At 36.9% G+C, this 22,563-nt stretch overlaps 2 protein-coding genes across 8 annotated transcripts in view; one reads left to right on the plus strand and one right to left on the minus strand.

Moving 5' to 3' along the window:
* The window catches only part of LOC112554037 (centrosomal protein of 120 kDa-like), a 28,215-nt gene extending 16,704 nt beyond the window's left edge, over positions 1-11,511 (minus strand). Inside the window, exons 1-7 of one of the 2 annotated variants that reach the window (XM_025221611.1) lie at positions 11,148-11,511; positions 9,210-9,481; positions 8,282-8,405; positions 7,821-7,972; positions 5,940-6,137; positions 4,123-4,242; positions 1,539-1,637 (exon numbers count right to left, since the gene is read on the minus strand). In XM_025221611.1, coding sequence (XP_025077396.1) covers positions 1,539-1,637; positions 4,123-4,242; positions 5,940-6,137; positions 7,821-7,972; positions 8,282-8,405; positions 9,210-9,386 — 870 coding nt within the window. In that variant the 5' untranslated portion in view covers positions 9,387-9,481; positions 11,148-11,511. Of the gene's footprint in view, positions 1-1,538; positions 1,638-4,122; positions 4,243-5,939; positions 6,138-7,820; positions 7,973-8,281; positions 8,406-9,209; positions 9,482-11,113 lie in introns of both variants that reach the window. The other variant, XM_025221610.1, reaches the window with a different exon arrangement.
* Positions 11,512-11,675: 164 nt separating this feature from the next.
* LOC112554039 (casein kinase I-like) overlaps positions 11,676-22,563 on the plus strand; it is a 36,758-nt gene continuing 25,870 nt past the window's right edge. For all 6 annotated transcript variants that reach the window (XM_025221616.1, XM_025221615.1, XM_025221614.1 and 3 more), the window contains exons 1-5: positions 11,676-12,243; positions 18,273-18,313; positions 18,801-18,870; positions 20,433-20,581; positions 20,945-21,179. In XM_025221616.1, coding sequence (XP_025077401.1) covers positions 12,057-12,243; positions 18,273-18,313; positions 18,801-18,870; positions 20,433-20,581; positions 20,945-21,179 — 682 coding nt within the window. In that variant the 5' untranslated portion in view covers positions 11,676-12,056. The remainder of the gene's footprint in view (positions 12,244-18,272; positions 18,314-18,800; positions 18,871-20,432; positions 20,582-20,944; positions 21,180-22,563) is intronic.

Raw genomic sequence — 22,563 nt, forward strand, 5'->3', positions numbered from 1 at the left:
ATACAGGAGGATAAGACAATTTTGTCTACTTGTTTTATAGCATTTCAGTTGATGATAGCCATATCTTTCATGCATATGTGTCTTTTACCAACACCTCCCCCCACCTCTGCCTTCTCCCCTTCATACCTATGAGCAATGACTTTAGATTCCTGTGGTCCAAGTCACCATGAAGTAAACTCTCTGAAGACTATATGAATGCCAATGTTTTTTCCTCCCAGCTAATTGTAATATCCTGCAGAAGACCACTGGTTACTAGTAAATGTGCTATCAACATGTTTGATGAAAGCAGAGCTTCTGCTAAGGCTAAATTCTTTGGGGTCCCAGGGACCCCTTCTTCAGATTTTTAAGGGGTCCCTGTTCTTCTCCCACATTTGAAGGGGACCCCATTGACGAAAATTGAAGGGGTCCTCTGAACTTTTAATGCGTACTGTACGCAATTTTTTGCATAAGCAGAAGCCCTGTGAAAGTTCCAGATGTGGAGCTGTTTTTAGACAGCAGCTCACTCTCTATGGAGCAGATGTGTGACACCTGTACCCTTTGGATCAAAGTATGACATGGTGAGCTTCTGAAGATGGAATCCAGGTCATGGGTGGATGATTCAAGTAAAGCAAGACTTTTGTTTTTTCCTTTGTCACTTTACTCATGCTGTGAATGGTTTGTACATTTTTAGATTGTACTATCTCTGGGATGTAGCTTCCTGAGCTAGCAAACCATGTAACAGGGTTTGGGAGGGATTGTTTTTCACCTCAGTCACAGATGAAGTTTAGATGGTAGTTAAACTGCCACAATTTCCTTGGAGTAACAAAAAGCATCCCATTTACCTATATGAAGTGTGTCATGTAGGTGCTCTTTGGTTACACTTCCACCTCTGTTTTGTACAGTTTCTTCTTACATCTGAATGATGGTGCCCCCTCTGCCCTTGCTTTGGATTTGGCAAACAAATAGTGTGGATTCCTCCAGTGCTTGGAAGCAATATAGATTGACAATGACCTAGAAAAGCATTAAATTGTTTGTCAGACACTACTTCCCCGTTTGAATGGCACTGACATATGGGGAAGTCCCTAATTTTTTTGCAGGTGCCATCATAGAGGAGGTCTGAAAACAGGCTTTTGTTTTGCAAAGAGGCACCCAGATTGGTAATCCACTTCTCTTTCAGCATTGCTCTCATAGGTACTTGTGCAAGCTTGCCAAATGTCATCTCCAGTGTTCTACATTCTACATCTTCTGATGGCAGGTGTGCATTGATACCAGTGAGAAAGATTGGTTGGAGAGTCAAATCATACAAAAAAATGATACAAGGAAGCAAAACAGCTGTAATATCTGTTTGATAGCCTTATGTCCACTCCTCATATTTTTCCAAAGTAATTTTTGTTTGTTATTTCATATGTGTTGCTTTTACACATATTGTTTTTCACACTATCAACACTGGTGTGCATATAATTTTATGGTGTGATGCTGTATTACAAAAAAAAAAAAAAAAAATGTGCAGAAATTGTAATTAAATTGAACATTAATACATTTTACAGAAAGGAACTTACCATATCCTCTTTTCTAAGGACAACTGACACACCAACCATTGGCAGCAAGGCATTAGGCAGAACAGGCAGCTGTTGTTTTACCTTGTTGGGAGGAACTAACTGAAACAAGGATAACACTGCAATGAAATGACACTTGTTTATATCTCATATTATCTTACTTGTATTCATCAGTGTTGACTGCTTATGGTCGAAATATGGATAAGAAATCAATTCAGTTTTGGATTAACCCCACCCCATGTCCATTGTAAACAGGTCTTTCAGTGCAAAACTGAAAAATGCTTATACTCTCATCAACTGATAACATAACAGACATTTTATTAAACATAAAAAACTTCACTGTCTTGGATATTATCCTTATTTTTGTTTATTGTGTTCATCCACTTTAAAAAGTATGGGAGGAACTGCTAAATTATACAATAAAATTAATATTTCTAGATGGTATACATCCCTGAAAAAAAACTTTTATGATGCCTACACGGCATTGTAGGTAGAAAACATAACTTAGACTTTAATTGAATGGCAATGTCATAATGTGCATCATGCAAATATGCTGGTACACATGAAATTCAAGCATTAATAAAAAATAATAAAAAGAGTGATAATTGACAAGAGAATAAATTAAAACTATAACTGAAGTTTAAACTATGGAGAAATGTTGTTTCCTCATTTGTGAAAGTCTCCAGCAAATGGACCTTTAATTTGCCAGCTATGCTTTTGCATTTGAATGCAAAACAGTTTTTCTCTGCATGGTGGTGATGCAGCCAGCTATCTGATCTATGGTACTAGACTCTCCTTGGCTGATCACCAATTTTCATATCTGACACTCAAAAAAAAAAGGCAGGGGGTGGAGAAAAGAGTTATGGTTTAGCTATTTGTAGTTGCTGACTATATTTTATTTTTAAATAATTAAAATTAATGTATTCATTAAATATCTACTGTAGTAAAGGCAAAGGATCCCATGGCCTAGAGATCATAGGAGTAGTGAACATGGTTTATGTCAAGAGCATGTGGAAGAAAGTTCAACCAAAGAGGATACCAAAAACCACCACTGCTATATGAGAGCTCCATTCACCATACTCTGTCCATCTCAACCACCAACATTCTCATCTGTTTATTTGTTCTGTTTCAACTAGACTACTGCAACTCTCTCCTTGCTGGCTGTCCACAGTACCCCATTAACAAGATTCAGAAAGTCAAGAACTATTGTGATGCTGCATGTTTATTATTATTATTAAACATATCTGGCTACAATAATTATTTCAAGTGGCCAGAGTGTAAAGAGATGGCTGATACTCTTGCCTAATTTTGTGCTCCACTGTGTCTGCCACTCACAACGAGAAAAGACTGTTTCATTTTACTCTTGTTGATGACACAACCGCTGGCTATGGCAGAATTTTCAAGATTTCATAAAGCGTGTGACTTTTGATACTTTTTAGTGTCTTATATCTCTTAAAGATAACTGGTTGACCATCTTTCTTTTGGCAGATTCAAGTAAATAAATATGCTGCCTTGTTCTGTAAGACTGGACTGGCTCCAATTTTTTTCTATACTGTTTTATAGATGGTATTAAAGTTAGATAAGGCAGTGACCTTACATCATGTTACCTTTAGTCCATAGGCAGAGACAGAAAAATGGGGAAACAAGACATGGAATAAAATCCTTTTCAAATACTCATTTAGTGTCAAAAGATTATGTACTTTCTTTGAGAGGTAATGTTCACTCTGTTCTTCCTATTATTTAAAGTGTTACATCAAAGTTTTAAAAGTACAGTGATACCTCGGTTCTCGAACGCCTTGACTTTCGACCAAATCGGTATTCGACCAGGAAATTCGAGAAAATTTTGTCTTGGAATTCGAACAAATATTTGGAACTCGAACATCCGAACGTCCGAGATGAGCCGAGTTGAGCCGAATGGCGTTCATTCGGCCCAGCGCGCCTGCTTGCGTCATCACTCATCAGTGACAATAACCATCCCCCTTCCCTCCTCCCTCCACATTCATTCCCACCTGCCATAAAGTTTGGTACAGGTACAGTAAATGAAACACAATTTACTGTACTGTACAGTACATTTTTGTTGGTTTTTTTTGTTTGTTTTTGTTTTAATAAATACACTTTTATTTCTTATTTCTTGTTCAGACTCGTGTTTTTCTACATATTATATACAAATTAGGCCAGTAAATAGGCATTTTCTGGGGCTTGGAACGAATTAATCCAGTTTCCATTATTTCCTTTGGGTTTCATTGCTTCGGTTCTCGAACAATTTGGTTCTCGACCGTCCTCCCGGAACGAATTATGTTCGAGAACCGAGGTATCACTGTATTTTTGATCTGGAAGAAACAGTTAGCTAGTCTGCATATCCAAGCTCAACGATTAAAGAAAAATAGGAAAAATATTCTTCTGCTCTTGATTTTGTTTTTCCAGTGGAAAACATATACATCAGTAATAATGTTAAGGTAGGACATAATATGATATAAGAAATTAAATTATCTAAGAACATTTATAATCCTTTAAGGTTATTCCAATATGTTGCTAATTTCTAATCTGAAAACCCACTGTAATAAAACAAAATGTGACAAAAGAGCACCTGAAACTCTCCCTCAACACTGACAGGTTTCATGTAGATTTCTGTACTGTCTTTCTTCAGCAGTGAGGTGAGAGGTACTTCACAGCTGCCTAAAGATTGGTCCCCACAACACAGATGAATCTAAATAAAAAGACAGAGGTAGGTCGACATGCAGAAAACATCATCTTGCACTTTTGCTTACACAACATTATTTTGAGATACATTTAAGTTGTTCTGATCGATTTTATACTGCAATCGACATCTCAGTTCCTCCAGTGTTAAATTCCAAAGCTAATGTGTGGGCTAATGTACTTTGTGATACATAAATTTCCAATAATATAATTGTGTTCCTGAGACTAACAAATACAGAAAGCAGTATGTTAAGGCAGTTTTGTACTTACTCTATTGTTTTTAGTTATGTCCAATGTGAAAAATACTGTTGTACTGTTGTAATACAAGAGAAAATTAAAAAGTTTTATGACATATGAAAGAGTGGATACTTTTGAATAACAGTCTATAAAAAGGCTTTTAGAGAATATAAGTGTTCAAAGCAGAGCTAAAATCCACAACTAAAACATTAGCATTCACTTCAATGTAAGAACAGTTTAAGTGCAAAAGAATATGGTGAAAGTCTAAGTCAACAATATCATCAAATAACCTCTTCATAAGACAAACTGAAGTGTGAAACGAGGATACCTATGTGCTTGTCAGGTGAAGTCTCTTAAAACCTTTCTTAACCACCAACATAAATGTGACAGGATACAAACAATAAAGCATGTGGCTGCTGTGGGAAAAAGATAAATGTAGGAAACGAGTCTCCAAAAAGAATGATTTCTTTTTCTTTCTGCCATCTTTTCTCAAAATAATGTATCCCACATACACATATGTATGACCACATACACAAGCACTATTTTCTCTTAAACAAACAACACAAGCAAAGCTCATTCTATCTCCTGAAAATGCCATTATTTGTGCTTAACCTTTATGTAACATATTGCAAGTGTGAAAAGTCAGCATGTTTTGGTAAAGAATAGGCTCACATGTTATTTTTAATGTACCATTTTGGACTCCAAAGTAACACGACTGATAAATGAGTATTTGCCCTTTTACAGTTTTCAAAACTATTACTAGTATACAGCTCCTGCTGCTAATACTACTACTGCATCATTCATGATTACTACTATTTTGGAGTTCAGGGACCAGCCGCACATTTTTAATTTTAAAGTCTTTTTGGTCTGAAACATGTTTGTTTTGTTTTGATTTTTCATTTTAATAACACTTTGTAAATAACACTTGAACGCGTAGCCTAGGTTGTTGGTACCACTTTATTATGGTGACCGCTTGCTGCACGCCTGAAGGATTTAGCTTAAGACAGAACGTAGCTCCAAGTACAGACTTAAGTCAACTGAGCTGCTGGTTGGCAAAAACTCTTTGCGTCCTTTTCTCAGGCTGATCTTTCTCTCTGCCCCTCCTTGACCTCTCGTCCTACCTTTTATATTCACCGGGAGGGATAATGAATCCATGGGTAGCCAGCCATAGTGTCCACCTAAGAGGGGGGAGGGTGTTGAGGCTGGGTGCAATCCCTTCCTTCTCTAACGGCCCCTGTCCCCCATGGACCCAAAACAAATCTGCGCGCTAATCATCGCTAGCTGTCCATGATACCAACCAATCGGCCTTCATCTGGCATCTTAGCCAGCCTCTACTATACGTAGACAAGAAAACCACATTTAAAATTATGTTAGAATTCTCGTGCAATGCATCAACATGATTTAAGAAATATTTAGGATAAAATTAGTAGCATTAAGGTCAAAATACATAATCACGATCTAAGAAAATACCTGTAGACCTGGTTGATGAGAGAAGAAGATGCGCAAAGCTTCAACACTGCTCCGCACTCGAACAGAGGCTCTTTCTGCAGGAAAAGAGGGATTGAGGAGGTTGCTAAATATCTCATTTGTCACATCATTTCCCAGCAAAGAATAGTAGAAGAAGAAACCTTGTGCTGCAGCAGGCAGACCTGTATTGCTTGGCACCAGCTGTAACAGAATGGCTGACAATATAAGCAAAGATTTTATTACATTCTATTTTTCAGTTTATACCCTAACACTGATCCCCTGAAAACAAAAGAAGTAAGTATTCACAGGTATTTGAAACTGCATTAAATTTAACTATCATAAAGTTGTTATCCTATTATTACACAGCAAACCAAAACAATTGTCTGCTGTTAGTATAACAGCATTAGCACTGTCTGTTGGTAAAGTCTTGTAGTTCACTGTTGGTGGAAGCCTTTATATATCAATGTTATCAGCAAAGTCCAGGCTGCATTTGGGCCACACCAACAAAAATGGAGGTGTGGTGTTGAAGGGTTTATCTCATGATATTCTCAAGAAAGATTTTGAACAGTATGACGACTACTCCTGCCAGACACCCATGGGTGTGTGCAAGAAAACTCCTTTTTATCACCTCATACTGTGCTCACTAAACTCTTGTACAGCACTTTGATGACTTGAATGAATGTTTGATGATTATTTGAATTACATGCCAAACCCACTTGTGATTATGTAAGTTGAATTGTATCCACCTTATATGTTACACCCAATGTTATTCCGCAGCAGCTTCACTGCAAATCCATTTTTCTTCACAAATGTCAAACGCTTTTTGTAAGTCTATGAAGACAGCAAGGGTCACTTCCTGGTCTTGGAAAGCATCTTTAATGAGCTGTAAGAGAGATGTGTTGTTTGATCTTTATTTCTGTTTTGCCCAAAGCCTGCTTGCTCTGGGACAACAATGGTCTCTAAATCTTGGTACCATTGCAATATCTGGTTAATAATGTGTTCATTAGTTTTAAACACAGATTGTCAAACTGATTGGGCAATAGCTTTCAGTTTTTTATTTGTTCTCCTCCACCCCCATCCCCCCTTTTTTTTTTATTAAGAATTGAGATCATCCTTCAATATTTGTGGCTCAAATGGGGATACCCAGCAGTGTGTGGAAGACTGCACTGCAGGATTTGCCAAGATTCTTTAACATCTCATTTGTGAAATCATCTGGTCCGAAATTAAGGTTTCTTCTTTTTAAATTTGATGGCCTACTTTTATGTTAGTTCTTTTACTGCAGTATATTTTTGCAACAGATTCAAGTTTTGATGATTGTTCTGTAGATCAGTACAACACAGCTCTTCAGATGGTAGACATGCCTCTGGAGCACAATATAAGGTGGTCTCTAGAGCCCCTTAGCCAAGAATGAATCAACTTGTAAATGAACTGGTCAAGGCCAAAAAAAAGTGGTGGCAAGTTAAGCAGTAATAGAGGGCAACTGGTTTGAATGTTCATAAATTACTGTTTGAAAATTTTGTATCTTGTACATAAAGACAAATACATGTTCTACTCCATCAAGACTGCTAGTGATTAATTAAGCAAAGAATTATACTACAACCAGTAGTCCACTACTGAAATTTCCTACTGTTATCCCTTCATCTTTGATTCAATAACAATATTATGATTTGTAATTTGACTGAAATATATGTTGTCTGCTATCTAAATTAAAAAATGATTTGGGGCTTCTCTGTTGTTGAACTTTTTTTAAAGCTCCTGACTTTTTGATGATTGGAAATTATTTTTTTATTTCCATGGCTTTTTCTGTTTTTGTGACAGATTAAAGATTAATTTTGCTTAAAATATTTTTGAAGTGGTCATTAAAAATTTATCCAAACTGCATACCTGAGTCAGGTTAGTAGCATAGGCTATGGTTACAGACAGCACAAATTGTTCAGAGCATGTTCCTGCTGGCCCCAGTTGATAGAATCCCTCCTCTTCATTAAGCACAGGCACCAGAGATTTCAAGTTCAAATTGATCTTGGCTTGTGATTTTTCTTAAAAGAAATAAGCCAATAAAATAGTTTTCACGAACTGTCAAAATCACACATAATAAAAACATAATATCTACTATGACTGAGAATCTTATATAAGGTTGCATTTCTGCATTTTTTTACAAGTAACACATCATGCAATATGAATGACCTTCACTTTTAAAAGCTCATGGAAAATATCTTTCATGCACTGCTTGAATTAATTTAAAGCACTATTTGTAACCATTATTAGTTCACTGATCGCAATGAAGTATGACAAATGCATCAGTTTGAGTTCTGTAAAACGTAACATGCAAACACTTTTAATCTCACCAGGAATTTCTTTAACTGGTCTGTCATTCTGTGCATCTTTGTCATCATCTAAATAAAGAGCCAGGCGAATTTCTGGCTTTGCTTTTCCATATTTGCAGTGAAGTAATGGAAACCACTTTGCAGCCTAGATTTGAAAAAAAGCATTAAAAGCAGGTTTCATTTTATTTTACATGCAATGATTTTCAAATGAAAGTAAAGCAATCTAATATAACTGCTGCAATGTAAAGCAGTAAAAAAAAGCCCATTTTAAAATAAGGAATGGCATATTGTGTTGTTGTAAACACCCATTTTCTTGTTGCTTTTCCTGCTGACTTACTACAGAACTGATTGAATATCTAGACAGTATGACATCTAAAAACTGTATGAGTTTGGCTTTTAAGTCAACACTTTCCAGTCAAGTAGAATACAAACAATTCTTTACTTTTGATCACAAGAGACTCCCAGTACTATTCTGCAAATATTGATAATGGCAACTTAGCATGACATCAATTTTTATCAGGACTGATACTAAAAGCTGACCTATCATTTAAGTGTGATTTTAAACATTATACAAATCCATGCCATCTCTCTGATCCTAATAAAATGTTTGAGGACTACCTCTTTCATCCACAGACTATGTTTGAATGGTGTAGCCTACTTTAGAGCATGTTTACTTTAATATGCATTTTACCTATGACTCCAAATTTTTCAAAAATCCCCTGTGCATAGCAAATGGGCATGTGTATATGACGAGTGAATGGTCACCTTAATTGTTTAGAAGGTTGTGTACATGTATAAATGATAATTGGTAGCTGTTTCTATTTCTAGATTATTCTATAAGCAGTACAAAAAGACTGTGGGGTGCGTATTATCAAGAAGAGAAATTTATTAAATACCTTAACTCAAATTGTCATTAAAAATAAAAAAAATCTGGACAAAAGATACATGCCTGTTTGTTCTGGACTGCAGAGCGTAAGTCTAGAATAACATAACCAATAGGTTCTTTTAAGCTGCTTTTAGTATCAATGGCAAAACATTGAATCTTGATTGAAGTCCTCTGTAGTCGATGTTGCTGCAGTGCTTTCTTATCGATCTCCCAGGCAAGTTCCTGTGTAAAATCTGGCATCTCAACATGGTCTACTGGATCAGTGCTGAGAAGCTCCCCATCGAATCTTGCTTCAGCATATATCCTGTGCTGTGGACGTTTTGGAAATCCTCGACCTAAAACAAGTGATACAACTTGTTTGTAGTAAATAGTGAGATTATTTTATCAAGCCTTTTTCCATGTATTTTGTTCTAGTTTGACACCTTTAAGCTTTGGATCTTAATTGATCTGCCAATGAGTGATATTCGCAGGAAATGTGGGACGACTTTTTGTGGTCATGTCAGGACGCACTTCTACATTTTTATCCACGAGCAGCACAACAGCATTTGCTTATGTCCAAAGTAGTATTTTTCTGACAAAAGGTTATGTCAGTATATAGTTTGGGCAGAAACATCTCCACTGTCAAGGGCAGATAATGTCCGTGGTCACTTTATTTAAAGTAGTTTCGATGCTGTGAAAAGGTCTATATGCTGACTGAGCGTGGGGGATGAGCTGATGTTCTAGTAATAGGCCCAGAGCTGAGTCAAAAACTACTTTCTCTATGATCTTTGAGAGAAAAGAAAAGTTAGAAACTGGGCAATAATTGTACAGCACGCTGATGTCAAGCATGGATTTCTTAAAAAGTGGCTTTACCTGGGTATTTTTTAAACAAAGATGGGAAAACACCTGACGACAAGCTGACATTTACAATATTTGTGATAGCAGGAAGTAAAATATCTAAGCACTCAAGAAGACTTGTGGATATTGTATCTAACAGGCAAATTGCTGGCTAGGCTTTAAGAATAACTGCCTTTATATTGGCATCAGAGATTGGTTGAAATTTGGTCAGAGAGCATCCCAAAAGAATATCACAAGAGATGCTATCAGGCACTGACACTGAGTCTAAGGATGATTGAATGTCCAATATCTTGTAAGTGAAATAATAACAAAACACTTGCAGCAGCTGTGAAAGCGCTAGGCAGCAGCATTGCCTTGCTTGTCCAGTCAATCCACTGTAGATGTTGAAAAGTGTCTTGGAGGAGGTGCGATTAATTATGTGGGCCTGATGATATGATGTTTTGATCTTGTTTATACATTTTGCAACACTCTGCTTTGTGGCACTATAAGTCTCTTATGAATATTCATAAAGGTTTAAACCAGAAAAAAATATGTTGGGTGAATACAAAATCTAAGATGTCACACTTTCATCTTTGTTTACATAACTTACATAACCATTAGCCATTCAGTGCCATACCAAATAGTGCTCATTAACAATTTACAGCTCAGAAGATGGTACAACCATCTCAGATGACAAGAGACCTTATGCCCAGGAAGTGTTACAAGTGTACAAATGTGCTTATCAGGTAACATGCACGGCGCCATTTGAAGGCTCTTAAACAAAGGCTTTGAGCTGAGCAGACTGAACAAAGGGGAGTGGGGCGTGGAATTGTGTGCCGTTAATGAACTGCCTTTAATGAGCAAATTAAGAATGAAATTTATGAATTCATGGATCGGTCACAATCATTATTATCATGCCAAATGATTTAAATTCAAACGCAAAAGGGTCTATCATAAATCAAGCAGCCAAACAACTTTAAATCTCTCATTTAAACCATGCAATACTTTTCATTTCTCTACATAATATGTGAAAGCCACTTTCAACCACAAGCTGACAGACGAGACCAGACATGTCCACATCAAGCCTCCTCTTGTCACATTTCTAGTTTTAACAGATGCTTTTTTTTTCAATACAAACGTCCAACTCTTACCTTCTAAAATGGAAATTACTACTAAAAGTCTTGCCTGCTCAGCCATGACGCAGCTTAACAGCAGTAAGAAATACGCGACTAGGAATGTAGCGTTTGAAGAGAATGTTACTCGATTTTAAAATCATCCGCCATAGTTGTTGATACGGAAGTGACGATCATTTACAAACTATCAGCTGATGGTATGACCCACAGACTTCTGCTGGTATGACCTTATTTTCAATGACAGCAGTTTGAGGTTACAAGACTGGCTATGTCCAAAAAAGAGTGATTTTGAAATCTGTTCAAAGATTCATAGCACTTTGTACTTTATTACATATTCTTTTATGAAATTCGGTTTCACAAATATATTGTCGTTAGTAAATATGGTATACAAAACACTTGGTTACGGGATTTTCGACTTGCGCAGTTCACCGGATAACGAGTGATTCACTTCCCCTCATATTCTTACGCAGAAAAGAAAAAGATCTAAATTACCAAAATAAGTACAATATTAGTTGATTTGTTGTCTGTCCTTCGAGAATGCATAATGGACAATTTTTTTATGTTCACTGTGTTTCAGCTATATTTAAGTATCTGAAGAGTTTCTAACATTGCGTATGAATATATTTTTCTCAGTTATTGTACTCTCTCTTATGCCGAAGGGAAACGGGGTGAAAATAAGCGAGACGTTGAAAATTTTGTGAACGCCTTACCCACATTTGTTCTGTATATGACGTAACAAAATGCAATGAGGATTCAACGTTCGCTTTTGTCTCCACAGTATGTATCATGGACGCGAAAGCCCATCTGAAGCACCAGAACAGGACTTTAGATGGGGCTTAGTGACCGGGGTTTGGCTCATCTCATTTTTCTCATGACAAGAAGATACTGAAATATTGTGTGTGGTTGTATAAGCAGAATCGTTTATGCGTCGACATAGAGAAGAAAGGTTTCAGGATTCCTGATGAGTACACCAAAACGAGACAGTTACGAAAAGACTGAAGACCAAGTACGCCGGAAAACAAGTGCCCGCAGTATGCATAGCTCTAGCAGACAAAGTGCTACCAGCAACACTGGAGTACTGATGGTGGGGCCAAACTTCCGAGTTGGTAAAAAGATTGGCTGTGGGAATTTTGGTGAACTCAGACTTGGTAAGTTAAAGAAATAAATGTAATGCTTTAGATTATTGTTAAGTATAATTTTAGATATGCAAAATAAATGCACATTGGAACACTTTTAATCACTAATGTGATCATTTGCAAGTACACTGTTTAAAAATTTTTTGAAGTGAAAGATGAAGTATTCTGTAATTTATTTTTTACTGACAAAATGAGTATTATTTTTCATTATAATTATTCTTTCATATTACCTTGTAGCATTTAGTTGGTTCTTTGGAAGATGCTGATTAGCTGAGTTATAGGAAGTGTACAAGGAAAGTGAAAATTAAAAATATTCTGAACTTTGACATTCTTTTGAGAAAGGCTACTGTGGGGTTAGTATTAAATTAGTAGGTAAAACATTATAAGTACCTCTCTTTAGTTCCTCTGACAGCTTTGGCAGAGTGATTTCCCTTAGTATTAAGGGCATTCTTTTATATGGTGATTGTTATTATTCTGAGAATGTGGTGTAATGCTGAAAGCATCTTTTTGGCCTTTAAAAAAGGCCTAACATGTGCTAGTACTAAATAACATTGCTTTTAGATACAAAATGATCTTGTGGCTAGAGATAAATACTGATTGTTCAAATGTCTATCTAAAATCTTGACATGAGTACAACCGTAATGTCACTGCAAATTGAGAAATTTAGATTCAGAGCTCTGACTGGTTGTGGTATGTCGGATTCTGTGGGCTTAAAATGTGGAAAGCGTGTGAGTGAAAAAAGGATTTATATAAAATACTGGGGTACGAATGTATTAACTCAAGGTTGCATAACACCATGCTAACACCAAAAGCAGAGAGGGTAAAGTTATAAAAATTAGGGTTGAACCAATGCAGCAGGTGGTGATTGTATGACTACATACATGTACTACTGCCATAACAGCTTTTAAGATCTCATGTTACACATCAGATGACTATAGTGCAGCCTAACTACATTCCACATGCTTTTTTATGCAATTTAATACATTTATAATGGCTTAAAATGTCTGGCTTAAAATGTCTTGCTAACAGAATTTCCATTTTATATTCCTCTGACTGGTTAGTTATTTTTATTTTTGAAACCATATGGTTTATCAGCTGTTATGCATTTTGATAAAGATAGCTCCTTTACCTGAGCTTTTGTTTGTCTGCAGAAACTAAATTGATACATTTTAATAACATTTTAGTTGAAAGTTAGCTATTTTTTTCTCTTATCAGTAATAAAATCTTGAATCATCTAAAAAAAAAAAATTGTGATTGTTGTTCAGGGCTTCTGCTAAGGCTAAATTCTTTGGGGTCCCAGGGACCCCTTCTTCAGATTTTTAAGGGGTCCCTGTTGTTCGCCCAATTTTGAATGGGACTCCATCGACGAAAATTGAAGGGGTCCTCCGAACTTTTAATGCGTACTGTATGCAATTTTTTGTGTAAGCAGAAGCCCTGGTTGTTGCAGCAGACTGTTGTAGATGGGACTTTCTAATATTTTGTTAGAAAGCTGTTCTGCCAATTTATTGCTTTAATAACTGCTTATAGTAAACATTATCTGAATAATCATAGATGTTCTGCTTTAATTAGAACAGCATGGAATTAACTGTCATGCACAAGCTGCACAATCCTTGCAGCAAACTTGTTCTACTTTTATTTTTAACTTAACTGTAACTAGAGCACCTTCCCAAGTTTGAATTGCCCACTGGGACAAATAAAGCTGATCACTGTCATGGACATTAAAAACTAGTTGTTAAATGGATACTGTCACTTGCAGTATGTAGATAATTCATTGCTTCTAAATTCCAGTTTACTTATATGCCTTATGACAGTGATTTTGATCTGACAGTTGGCAGTCAGCAAGAAGTTTAGTGTCATTTTAAAATTTATGGCACTCATATTTAAAAAAAAACCCATTGTATTAGTGCTAATGTTGATTTTTTTTCATTGGTATTTACAGTTTAATTACTACCTACAGTTAACAGTCACTATGACAATGTCATTGGATTAGTATTAAAAACAGGCCAATTCATATTTAATACTGTCAAACCCCATAATGTGAATATGGTAAGGTTGCTTATCAACTATTTCATAAATTCCTTTATTTTGTAATACTGTTTCATGTCTCTTTCAAAAACCAATTGGTCTCTCACTCATTACCTATAATGATTACTAGAGATAACATTTAATGTTGTCTGCTTGCTGCACTAAATGTCTGCTCACAGCATCAGTATCACATGACTCCTTCAACTTGAAAAAAGTAGATTAATGGTCCCATTAAGGCCAGCATATTTCAGTCAGCTTTGGCTCTCAAATATGTCAAAAATTTATGGGCATTTTTGCTATGGTCGAAAGTCCAGAATGACCAAAAATAAGTTTTAGAGGTACTTTTTGTGGCAAAGAAGGAGACTTTCAAACAGGTTCTTCCCTTTGGCAAAATTGAACTTAAGGAAAGCATCTTATTTTCATAGTCACAATGTGATGCCTAGACTCAGTGGACACTATCTCATGGTTCTTTGCCCCAGGGCATCTTCGCTACCACTTTATAACTAGGCTCTGTAGGTAAAACATCTAGAGTTTCTACAGAGCTGTCAACTCACCTTTTCCAGAATCCTCCATTCCCACAAGAAATCCAGAATGGGCACTTGGAACTTTCCAAGTTTTTTCACTACAATGACACTGACTGCCAATCCAGCTTCATTAGTTTAGTTTATTCCTTGTTGCTCCCTTGAGGAGCATAGGACCGCAACACCACCTTGCCAGTGGACCTGGTTTTGAGCAGCCCCCTTCAGTTGGACCCATGTGGTTCCAATTTCCTTTGCCTCACTTTCTACTGTTGTTTTCCAAGTCTGCTTTGGTCTCCCAACTCTCCTCTTTCCCTGAGGGTTCCAGTCAAGTGCCTGCTTGGCAATGGTGTCAGCTGGTTTTGCGCAGGGTGTGTCCTATCCAGCCCCATTTGCGTTTTTTGATGTCTTGGCTAGTGGCTTTCTGGATGGTTCTTTTCCACAGGCTGCTGTTGGAGATAGTTTCAGGCCATCTTATTCCCAGAATATGACGTAGGCATCGGTTGGTAAAGGTCTGGAGCTTGTTGTTGATGGTGTTTGTTACTCTCCAGATTTCAGAACCATACAGTAGGACTGCTTTCACATTGGTGTTGAAGATGCAGATCTTACTGTGGAAGGATAATGCTCAGGCATAGGCTGTTGAAAGAATGCCTGGCCTTGTTGATGTGGTTTTTGATGTTGTCATCCGCTCCACCGTCCTTGTTGACAATGCTCGCCAGATAAGCTGTCTGTTTCCAGGATGTTCTCACCTTGAAGTTTGATTGGGAGTTCCTGCTTGTTGCTGATTTCTTTGAGCTGGTGGTCAGAATCAACATCTGCACCTCTCCTCACTCTGACATCTTGGAGACTCCTCCTCCACTTTCGAGTAACTGTGATATGGTCAGTCTGGTTTTCTGTCTGTCTGGCCATCAGGGGAAGTCCAAGTTATCTTGTATATTTTTGTGTAGGAACACAGTGCCACCTATGATGTGGTCGTTGAAAGTGCAGAAGTCTGTGAAGAGCTCCCTGTTTTCATTGCAGGTGCCAACGCTATGACTTCCCATGATGAGTTCCCTGTTAGTGCTATCATCATCTCCCACTTTGGTGTTTAGCTCTCTCATAATGAACTTCAGGTCTCTTCTTGGTGTGCAGTGAAGCAGAGACCGCAAGGAGCTGTAGAAGTCGTCTTTTTCCTCTTAATCTGCTGCATTTGTTGGTGCATAGAATTGGATGATGGTGATCTTCCTTCTTTTAGCATTGAATCTTGCTGACATGAGCCTTGGTGAAACAAATATGCATCCTGGTGCTGACATAGGCAGCAACCATAATGTTGTCTTAATGAGATTAAGTTAAAGCTGAAGAAAAATGCTGCTCAGCCAACCCCAAATTAACTCTGACTTGAAGAATCTGCAATACCTAATTGTTGCAGAAATCTTCAAGATCCAGGTTAGAGATTAATTCACTGTCAACACAGTCCACTGTGTTATAGACACCCTTGCTGGACATGTCAAACAGGTTCTACTTTCAGCAGCCCAAGAAGGGCTTGTGAGGCAAAGGAAGAAGAAGAAACCTTGCGTTATGAATAATCAAAAGAGGGATATAAAGAGAGGCTAAAAGCAACTTTGTAGTCGCCTTGTAGTGTAGCGATTAAAGCACTGGCTTGTCACCATTGCAGTGAGTGGCTTAGGGTTCAGATCTCGTCTCAGGACACTCTGGGTGCCAGGGGGGTTTTCTCCCCCTCCCTCTCCCTCCATAGTGCGAAATCGCCACAAGGTGGAAGCACTTTCCTACTAAATAAACCAACCAACTTTGAGCAGCTTTCAAGTACAAAGCTAAAAAGCATCAGGAAAGGGATGGAGTCAACTAAAGAGAACTTGACTGAGGACCAGTCCCAGACCATAGGTAATGGAATGGCATGAAATGACAGCATAAAAGGCCTACCAACTACTGAACAGCTTGACCAGTAGAGGTCAACATAGGATTTCAGTCACTAAAAACATCAGTGGTCATCTTATCATTGAAAGTGTGGTTTTAAACCGATGGGCTGAATATTGCAATGGCCTGTACAATTTCTAATAGCAGACACCAACATCGTCCCAAATTTAAAAAAACTACAAGCATAAGAGTGGGTAAAATTTGAGTTAATGGGATTTGAAACTCTTGGGGAAAGAAAGTAAAATTTCCTAAATTGCTTTATGATGATTTTAATGTAACAGTATGCAACTTACGCTTTGTGCAGCAACATCCATGAACCCATTAGGTTTAGGATATATAGTGTCACTATGATCCCGTATCACCCATTCCCCATTTTTCATATTGACACTCTTTTTGTTATATCTTAATTGAGATTAGGTTATATTTGTTTAGCTTGAAGTCTTAGGGTTTTTTTTAAGAATTATTTTTTCAAATTACAAATATTTTATCCTTAAATAGATCCAGATAGCTGTTTCCATCCATCATAAGAGCACATGCCATGAAGAATTGAACTATGCAATAGCATTTGAAATGTTCTGTAATCCTTTTCCATTTTTTAAAACCACATCAGTCAAGGCCATTTTCAGTGCTGCCTAACGAAAAAGAAATAAAATTTCAATTGTACCCCTCCAAAAATAATTGAAACAATAGTGCTTTAGTTTGGCTTTTTTTTAAACTTTTTGTAGGGACATGCAGATAGTCACATGACTATTCAGAAGATTCAGTGCTATGTTTTATGCTTCTGCTTGCATCTGTCAAAACTTTAAACACTGCAGTTTGTAGAAAAGTAAGTTATTTTGCACTTCATGCAGATCATTTTCGTAATCCGTGATGGATTGCTTAGTTTGGTAATGCTGTGATAGTTTAGGCATTTTAGCTGATTTGTAGAAAATGTTCAGCTATTATTGCCATTACCAGTTTTTATGCCTCATTCTTTTATTGAATTGTCTAAACATATTATCCCAGTAAATCAGTCTGAAAAATACTCTATGCCATCTACCTGACCAAAGGAGATTGGCCATGTGTACTTTGAAATATAGTTTCGAGTGTATATTTTGAATTAACATTTTATCCTCAGTTAAGTACAACTTTTTAAAAGGTAACTCCTTTTTTAAAAGGAGAGAAATAGAATTTGATAATTATAGAGTTTAAAACAGTTACTGCTGTCTTTTTGACTATTTGGTTCTTTGACTTTAGCTAGTACAAAAGCAGTGCAGCTTAAAGAGACTTTCATCATCCAGCAGGTATAAATGGATTTGATCTGGTAGAGGGAGCTGAGGATAGTTGTTGGACTTGATGGAAACAATTAGTGAAGAATGACCATTAGGGTAGACAGCACTGCATGTATCATCTTATTTCCTTTTTAAAACTATTTTTCCTGCCATAAACTAAAAGTTTGGCCTTTTAATTAATAATTTGAACAATTAATAGTTTTAAGAAATTTTTTTGAAAGCAATTATATATTTTTATATTCAGGCATATTGCATAGTATTGTTTTAGTATATCTCTTTGACACTTTAAATATTTTATTTTATTCACTTGCAGGCAAAAATTTATACAACAATGAACATGTGGCTATCAAACTGGTAAGCTTTCTCATGGCTGTATTCACTTTCCTTGTCACCCACTTTTTGTATTACAGGTGTTAATTTTTTTACAGTTATGTTCATCAATGCTATTTGAAAAATCAGTTACTCTGTAAAGAGTTCAGTCTTAAACTATGAAGACAAAGCAGTAGTGTTTAATATACATGATACATAACATTGATTGGGGAGCAGATAGCCTAGTGGTTAGAACAATGGTGCTTAAACCCATTGGTGTGTATGCTAACTGGTTTAAAAACCCACGCGATGCGTGCTTCCCCCAGTACCTGATCCTAATGAGGGTTGGTGAAAAGAAGATATCTGCCCCCCTCACTCCACTACAAGGGTAAGGTCATGCGACTACCCTGACAGTGGACATATAGAGATATGTAGTAGTTGTATTATTATGCAAAACCTATGAAAGAAATATTATTTGTTTTTAATTACATGTGAATAGTATATTATTTGCAAACCACTGTTGTGTTCTTAGGAGCCCATGAAGTCTAGGGCACCTCAGCTACATCTGGAGTACAGGTTCTACAAACAGCTGGGTCAAGCTGGTATGTGCATATATGTGTGTGTGAGAGAGAGAGAGAGAAGGTGTAATATAATACCAATAAGCTGTGTTGGAAAAATTGTCTCATTGTTGACAAATGGTTTGATGCATGTTGGTTTCTTTTATAATTATGCTGTAAATAAACTTGTGTGTGATCATGCATGTGTTTGGAATAGTTGCAAGTGCTGTTTGATCATGTTATTTGGCAGTACAGATCTACAAAAATAATTTTTATAATAAAAGCATTGAAATGGGTTTTTTTTCACCTTGAACTAAAGTTCTGAGGTATGAATACAGTGATATCAACGCCATATTGCAAGCCTGAAGCTTGTATAAATGTTAAGTCAGAATTTAATAAACACAAGAACCAGTGAGCAGATGACACCATGGCAGACATGAATGAAATGTGTGAAGATGAGAAACAGAGAAGTGAGTGGTAGAGTTGCTGGATTATGAAAGGTATGTCATGTCATCATAAAGTAGCTTATGTAGCACAATATCCTTGCCCACCAGGCAAGTTGATAATGCTGTACAGTATAAAACAGTCACAATCATCATGACATGTATCATGTCACACTTACTTGCTTAGTCATACATAAAGAACAGCTTGCACACAACAGCAATATGGGATGCAAAAGCTTCTAAAGAGGCGAGCCATAGCATTTTTATTAAATTTATCAAAACTGTTAATTTTTTTCCTTTTTGGCAATCTTGAGCTTGAGGTTTTGCTATCATTATTAAGGTGCCCCCCCTTCCTTCCTCCAAGAAAGACTTACATATAAAATTAGAGCATATCATCATTGCACATTAAAGGGTACACACAGCAGTGCTTGTATAGAGACAATCTATGAAGCATCACAAAAACAAAAGATATTACAGAATCACAGATATTCTTTTCAGGATAGATCACATGTTGCTTGATCACGACGTGTCTGCATGTCTGCAGAATCCATATAAAGTATGAAGCTCACCATATACAGTCCCAAAAGTACGATGGAAGTAGATTTAATGCCCATAGTTGTAAATCAAACAATAGACCTGCGACCAAGTTCAGCAGAGTTGGACACAGTTTAACCAGAATACAACAAAGTCATATTTAATATAACTGCACACTGGCAAATATTCTCCAATGAGAGGTAAATGTAATTTCCATACATATGGAACTTTATGCCGAAAACATAATGGCTGACAATGGCAATGCCACTAGGAATATTTGTAGAATAATACTCTGCATGATTCCTTTGGACAGAAACAAAGCACAGCAGAAACCAAAGCCCTATCATTGATGAACATGCAGGCACAACTGCTGCACAACCAAATACATCAAGAGACAACAAAAGAATATGAAAGCTTGCATGCCAGTTGCTTAGTAGTCTTGTTTTCACTTGAGTGCTGTGAAATAAGTCTTTATAGAGTGTGTCTTGTTTTTGCAGTGATTTGGTCTTAAGAGTGTCTCTTAAAATAGTGAAAGGTTATTACATTTTTGAGATTTCAATGATGCAGTGTGTGTTAAACTCAATAATCAAGCTCATTGCTTTACATCATTGTCATTGTATGTCCCTCCAGAGGGTATTCCACAAGTGTACTATTTTGGACCATGTGGCAAGTACAATGCTTTGGTGCTAGAACTGCTGGGGCCTAGCTTGGAAGATCTTTTTGATCTTTGTGAGCGCAAGTTTTCCCTGAAGACTGTGCTCATGATTGCAGTGCAGCTGGTATGTCTTTGAATTATTTGGTTTTACTGCATTATTGCTATTTCTTTATTTCTTTTTCTTAAAGTTACTAATTCATATTTAGTAAAGACTTTAGAAGTTAATTACCACATCATCCTGACTTTTTACCATTTGTCAGTATCATAGTTGTTACCAACTTCTGTTTAGAGATACACCAATATAGCAGAATTAGTTAAGTTTAGTCCTTGTTACTTCTCGTGGAGCATTGGGCTGCAAAGTTGAATTGCACAGTATGAAAATGTGGAGTGATGGTGACAGGTAGGTTTCATTGTAATGTTTGAATGATCAAATCTGATCAAATATTCAGTTTCAAAGAAAGTTTTGCATTTTGTCTTTCATTTTCAGTTGACAAGGATGGAGTATGTTCACTCAAAGCATCTTATCTACCGTGATGTGAAACCAGAAAATTTTTTGATAGGCAGACAATCAACTAAAAAGCCACATATCATCCATGTTATTGACTTTGGTCTGGCCAAGGAGTATATAGACCCAGAAACTCACAAACATATACCATACCGGGAGCATAAGAGTCTGACAGGAACAGCCCGATACATGAGCATTAACACACATTTAGGCAAAGGTGAGTTGCTGTGGTTTTTTTTTTTTACACATGTTTATACTTGAAGAAAGCAGTTTCAAATTAAAAAAAGATGATTTTGACATCTTATGTATGCCTGTAGCATATAGAACAATGGTAAGAAAACTTTATTCTTCACTTGGTTTCTCCAAGTTTCATGTGAAATTGGCATGACAGTTCATTTTGTTTTAATTAAATGTGCCTCAGATTTGAAAAGTTTCAACCCAGCCTGCAAAGTTTCATGGGCCGCAACTCGGCCCTACTTAGGCTTAAAATGGGCCTTACATGGTGGACCAAAGAGATTGTTTTAAATTTCCATCGGAATTCTCCACCAAGTCTGATAAATATTATCCATGACAAGGAGGTAGAAATTGTCAAAACATTTAACTACCTGGGCACCATGTTCAACAGAAGACTTCACTGAGATACCAGCACTCAGGCTTTCCTGAAAAGACTCAACAGCACCATTTTTTTTTTCTCTGGAAGTTTAAGTCTTTTTCTGTTTCCCAGAGACTTCTTTAGCTATTTTATAGATCCCATATAGAGAGTGTGCTGTTCTTGTTTATCTGGTTTTACAACAGTTTACCAGTAAAGGATAAGAGCAGCTTGAATCATGTATTCACCTGCTCTGAAGCCATTGGGACAATCTTCAGACTGTGTTCACACTTCTGAAAGTGTTGGCAATTCTACATGATGACAAGCATGTTCTGTCAAGAGAATTTTATCAACTTCCATCGGCCTCCTGATTCTGCCTACCTGCATGCAGGACCAACAGATTGAGGCTGTTTTTTGTTGTTTCATCTGTGTGACTTCTAAATGCTGCTATGTGTGAATGAATGTGGATCACATGTAAGTCTGAACCACAGTTATATGAGAGTCTGTTTAGGGGAGTGGATATCATTGTGTTGTTGTATTGTTGGTTTTGTGCTTCATTTAATTGCTCTCTGGGATAAGTAAAGTCTTATTCTATTAGCGTTCGTTCTGTAGTACCATGGTTTGCAGCAAGGTGCTTCAGCTCCAAGATTTCTGTTGGGGTTGCCCCATTCATAGATCCTGGGGTTATGTTCTACCCCTGGAAGCCTGTGCATTCTTTTGCCAAGGCTAGAGCTTTTTATGCAGTTCTTGGTCACACAATGAATCATCATTGGATGCTGGGTGTTTCAGTAGAAGAAACACTGCCATCTATTTCTTTACCTCATCCTGTTATATTCCTCATAACTTGGTCTGTGACTTCTTATTTATCCAGACAGTCCAGTATTATTTTGATGGCAACAGGTCCTACGACTACACAGGTCACTTATGATCGAATATATTTAAAAAGATTAAGCTGGCACCTTTGTGAGCTTGCGTCTGCAGCCTAGAAGACTAAACACCCGAGACATACTTC

The sequence above is a fragment of the Pomacea canaliculata genome, linkage group LG13 (assembly GCF_003073045.1).
Source record: "Pomacea canaliculata isolate SZHN2017 linkage group LG13, ASM307304v1, whole genome shotgun sequence".
In the NCBI taxonomy this organism is placed as follows: domain Eukaryota; kingdom Metazoa; phylum Mollusca; class Gastropoda; order Architaenioglossa; family Ampullariidae; genus Pomacea; species Pomacea canaliculata.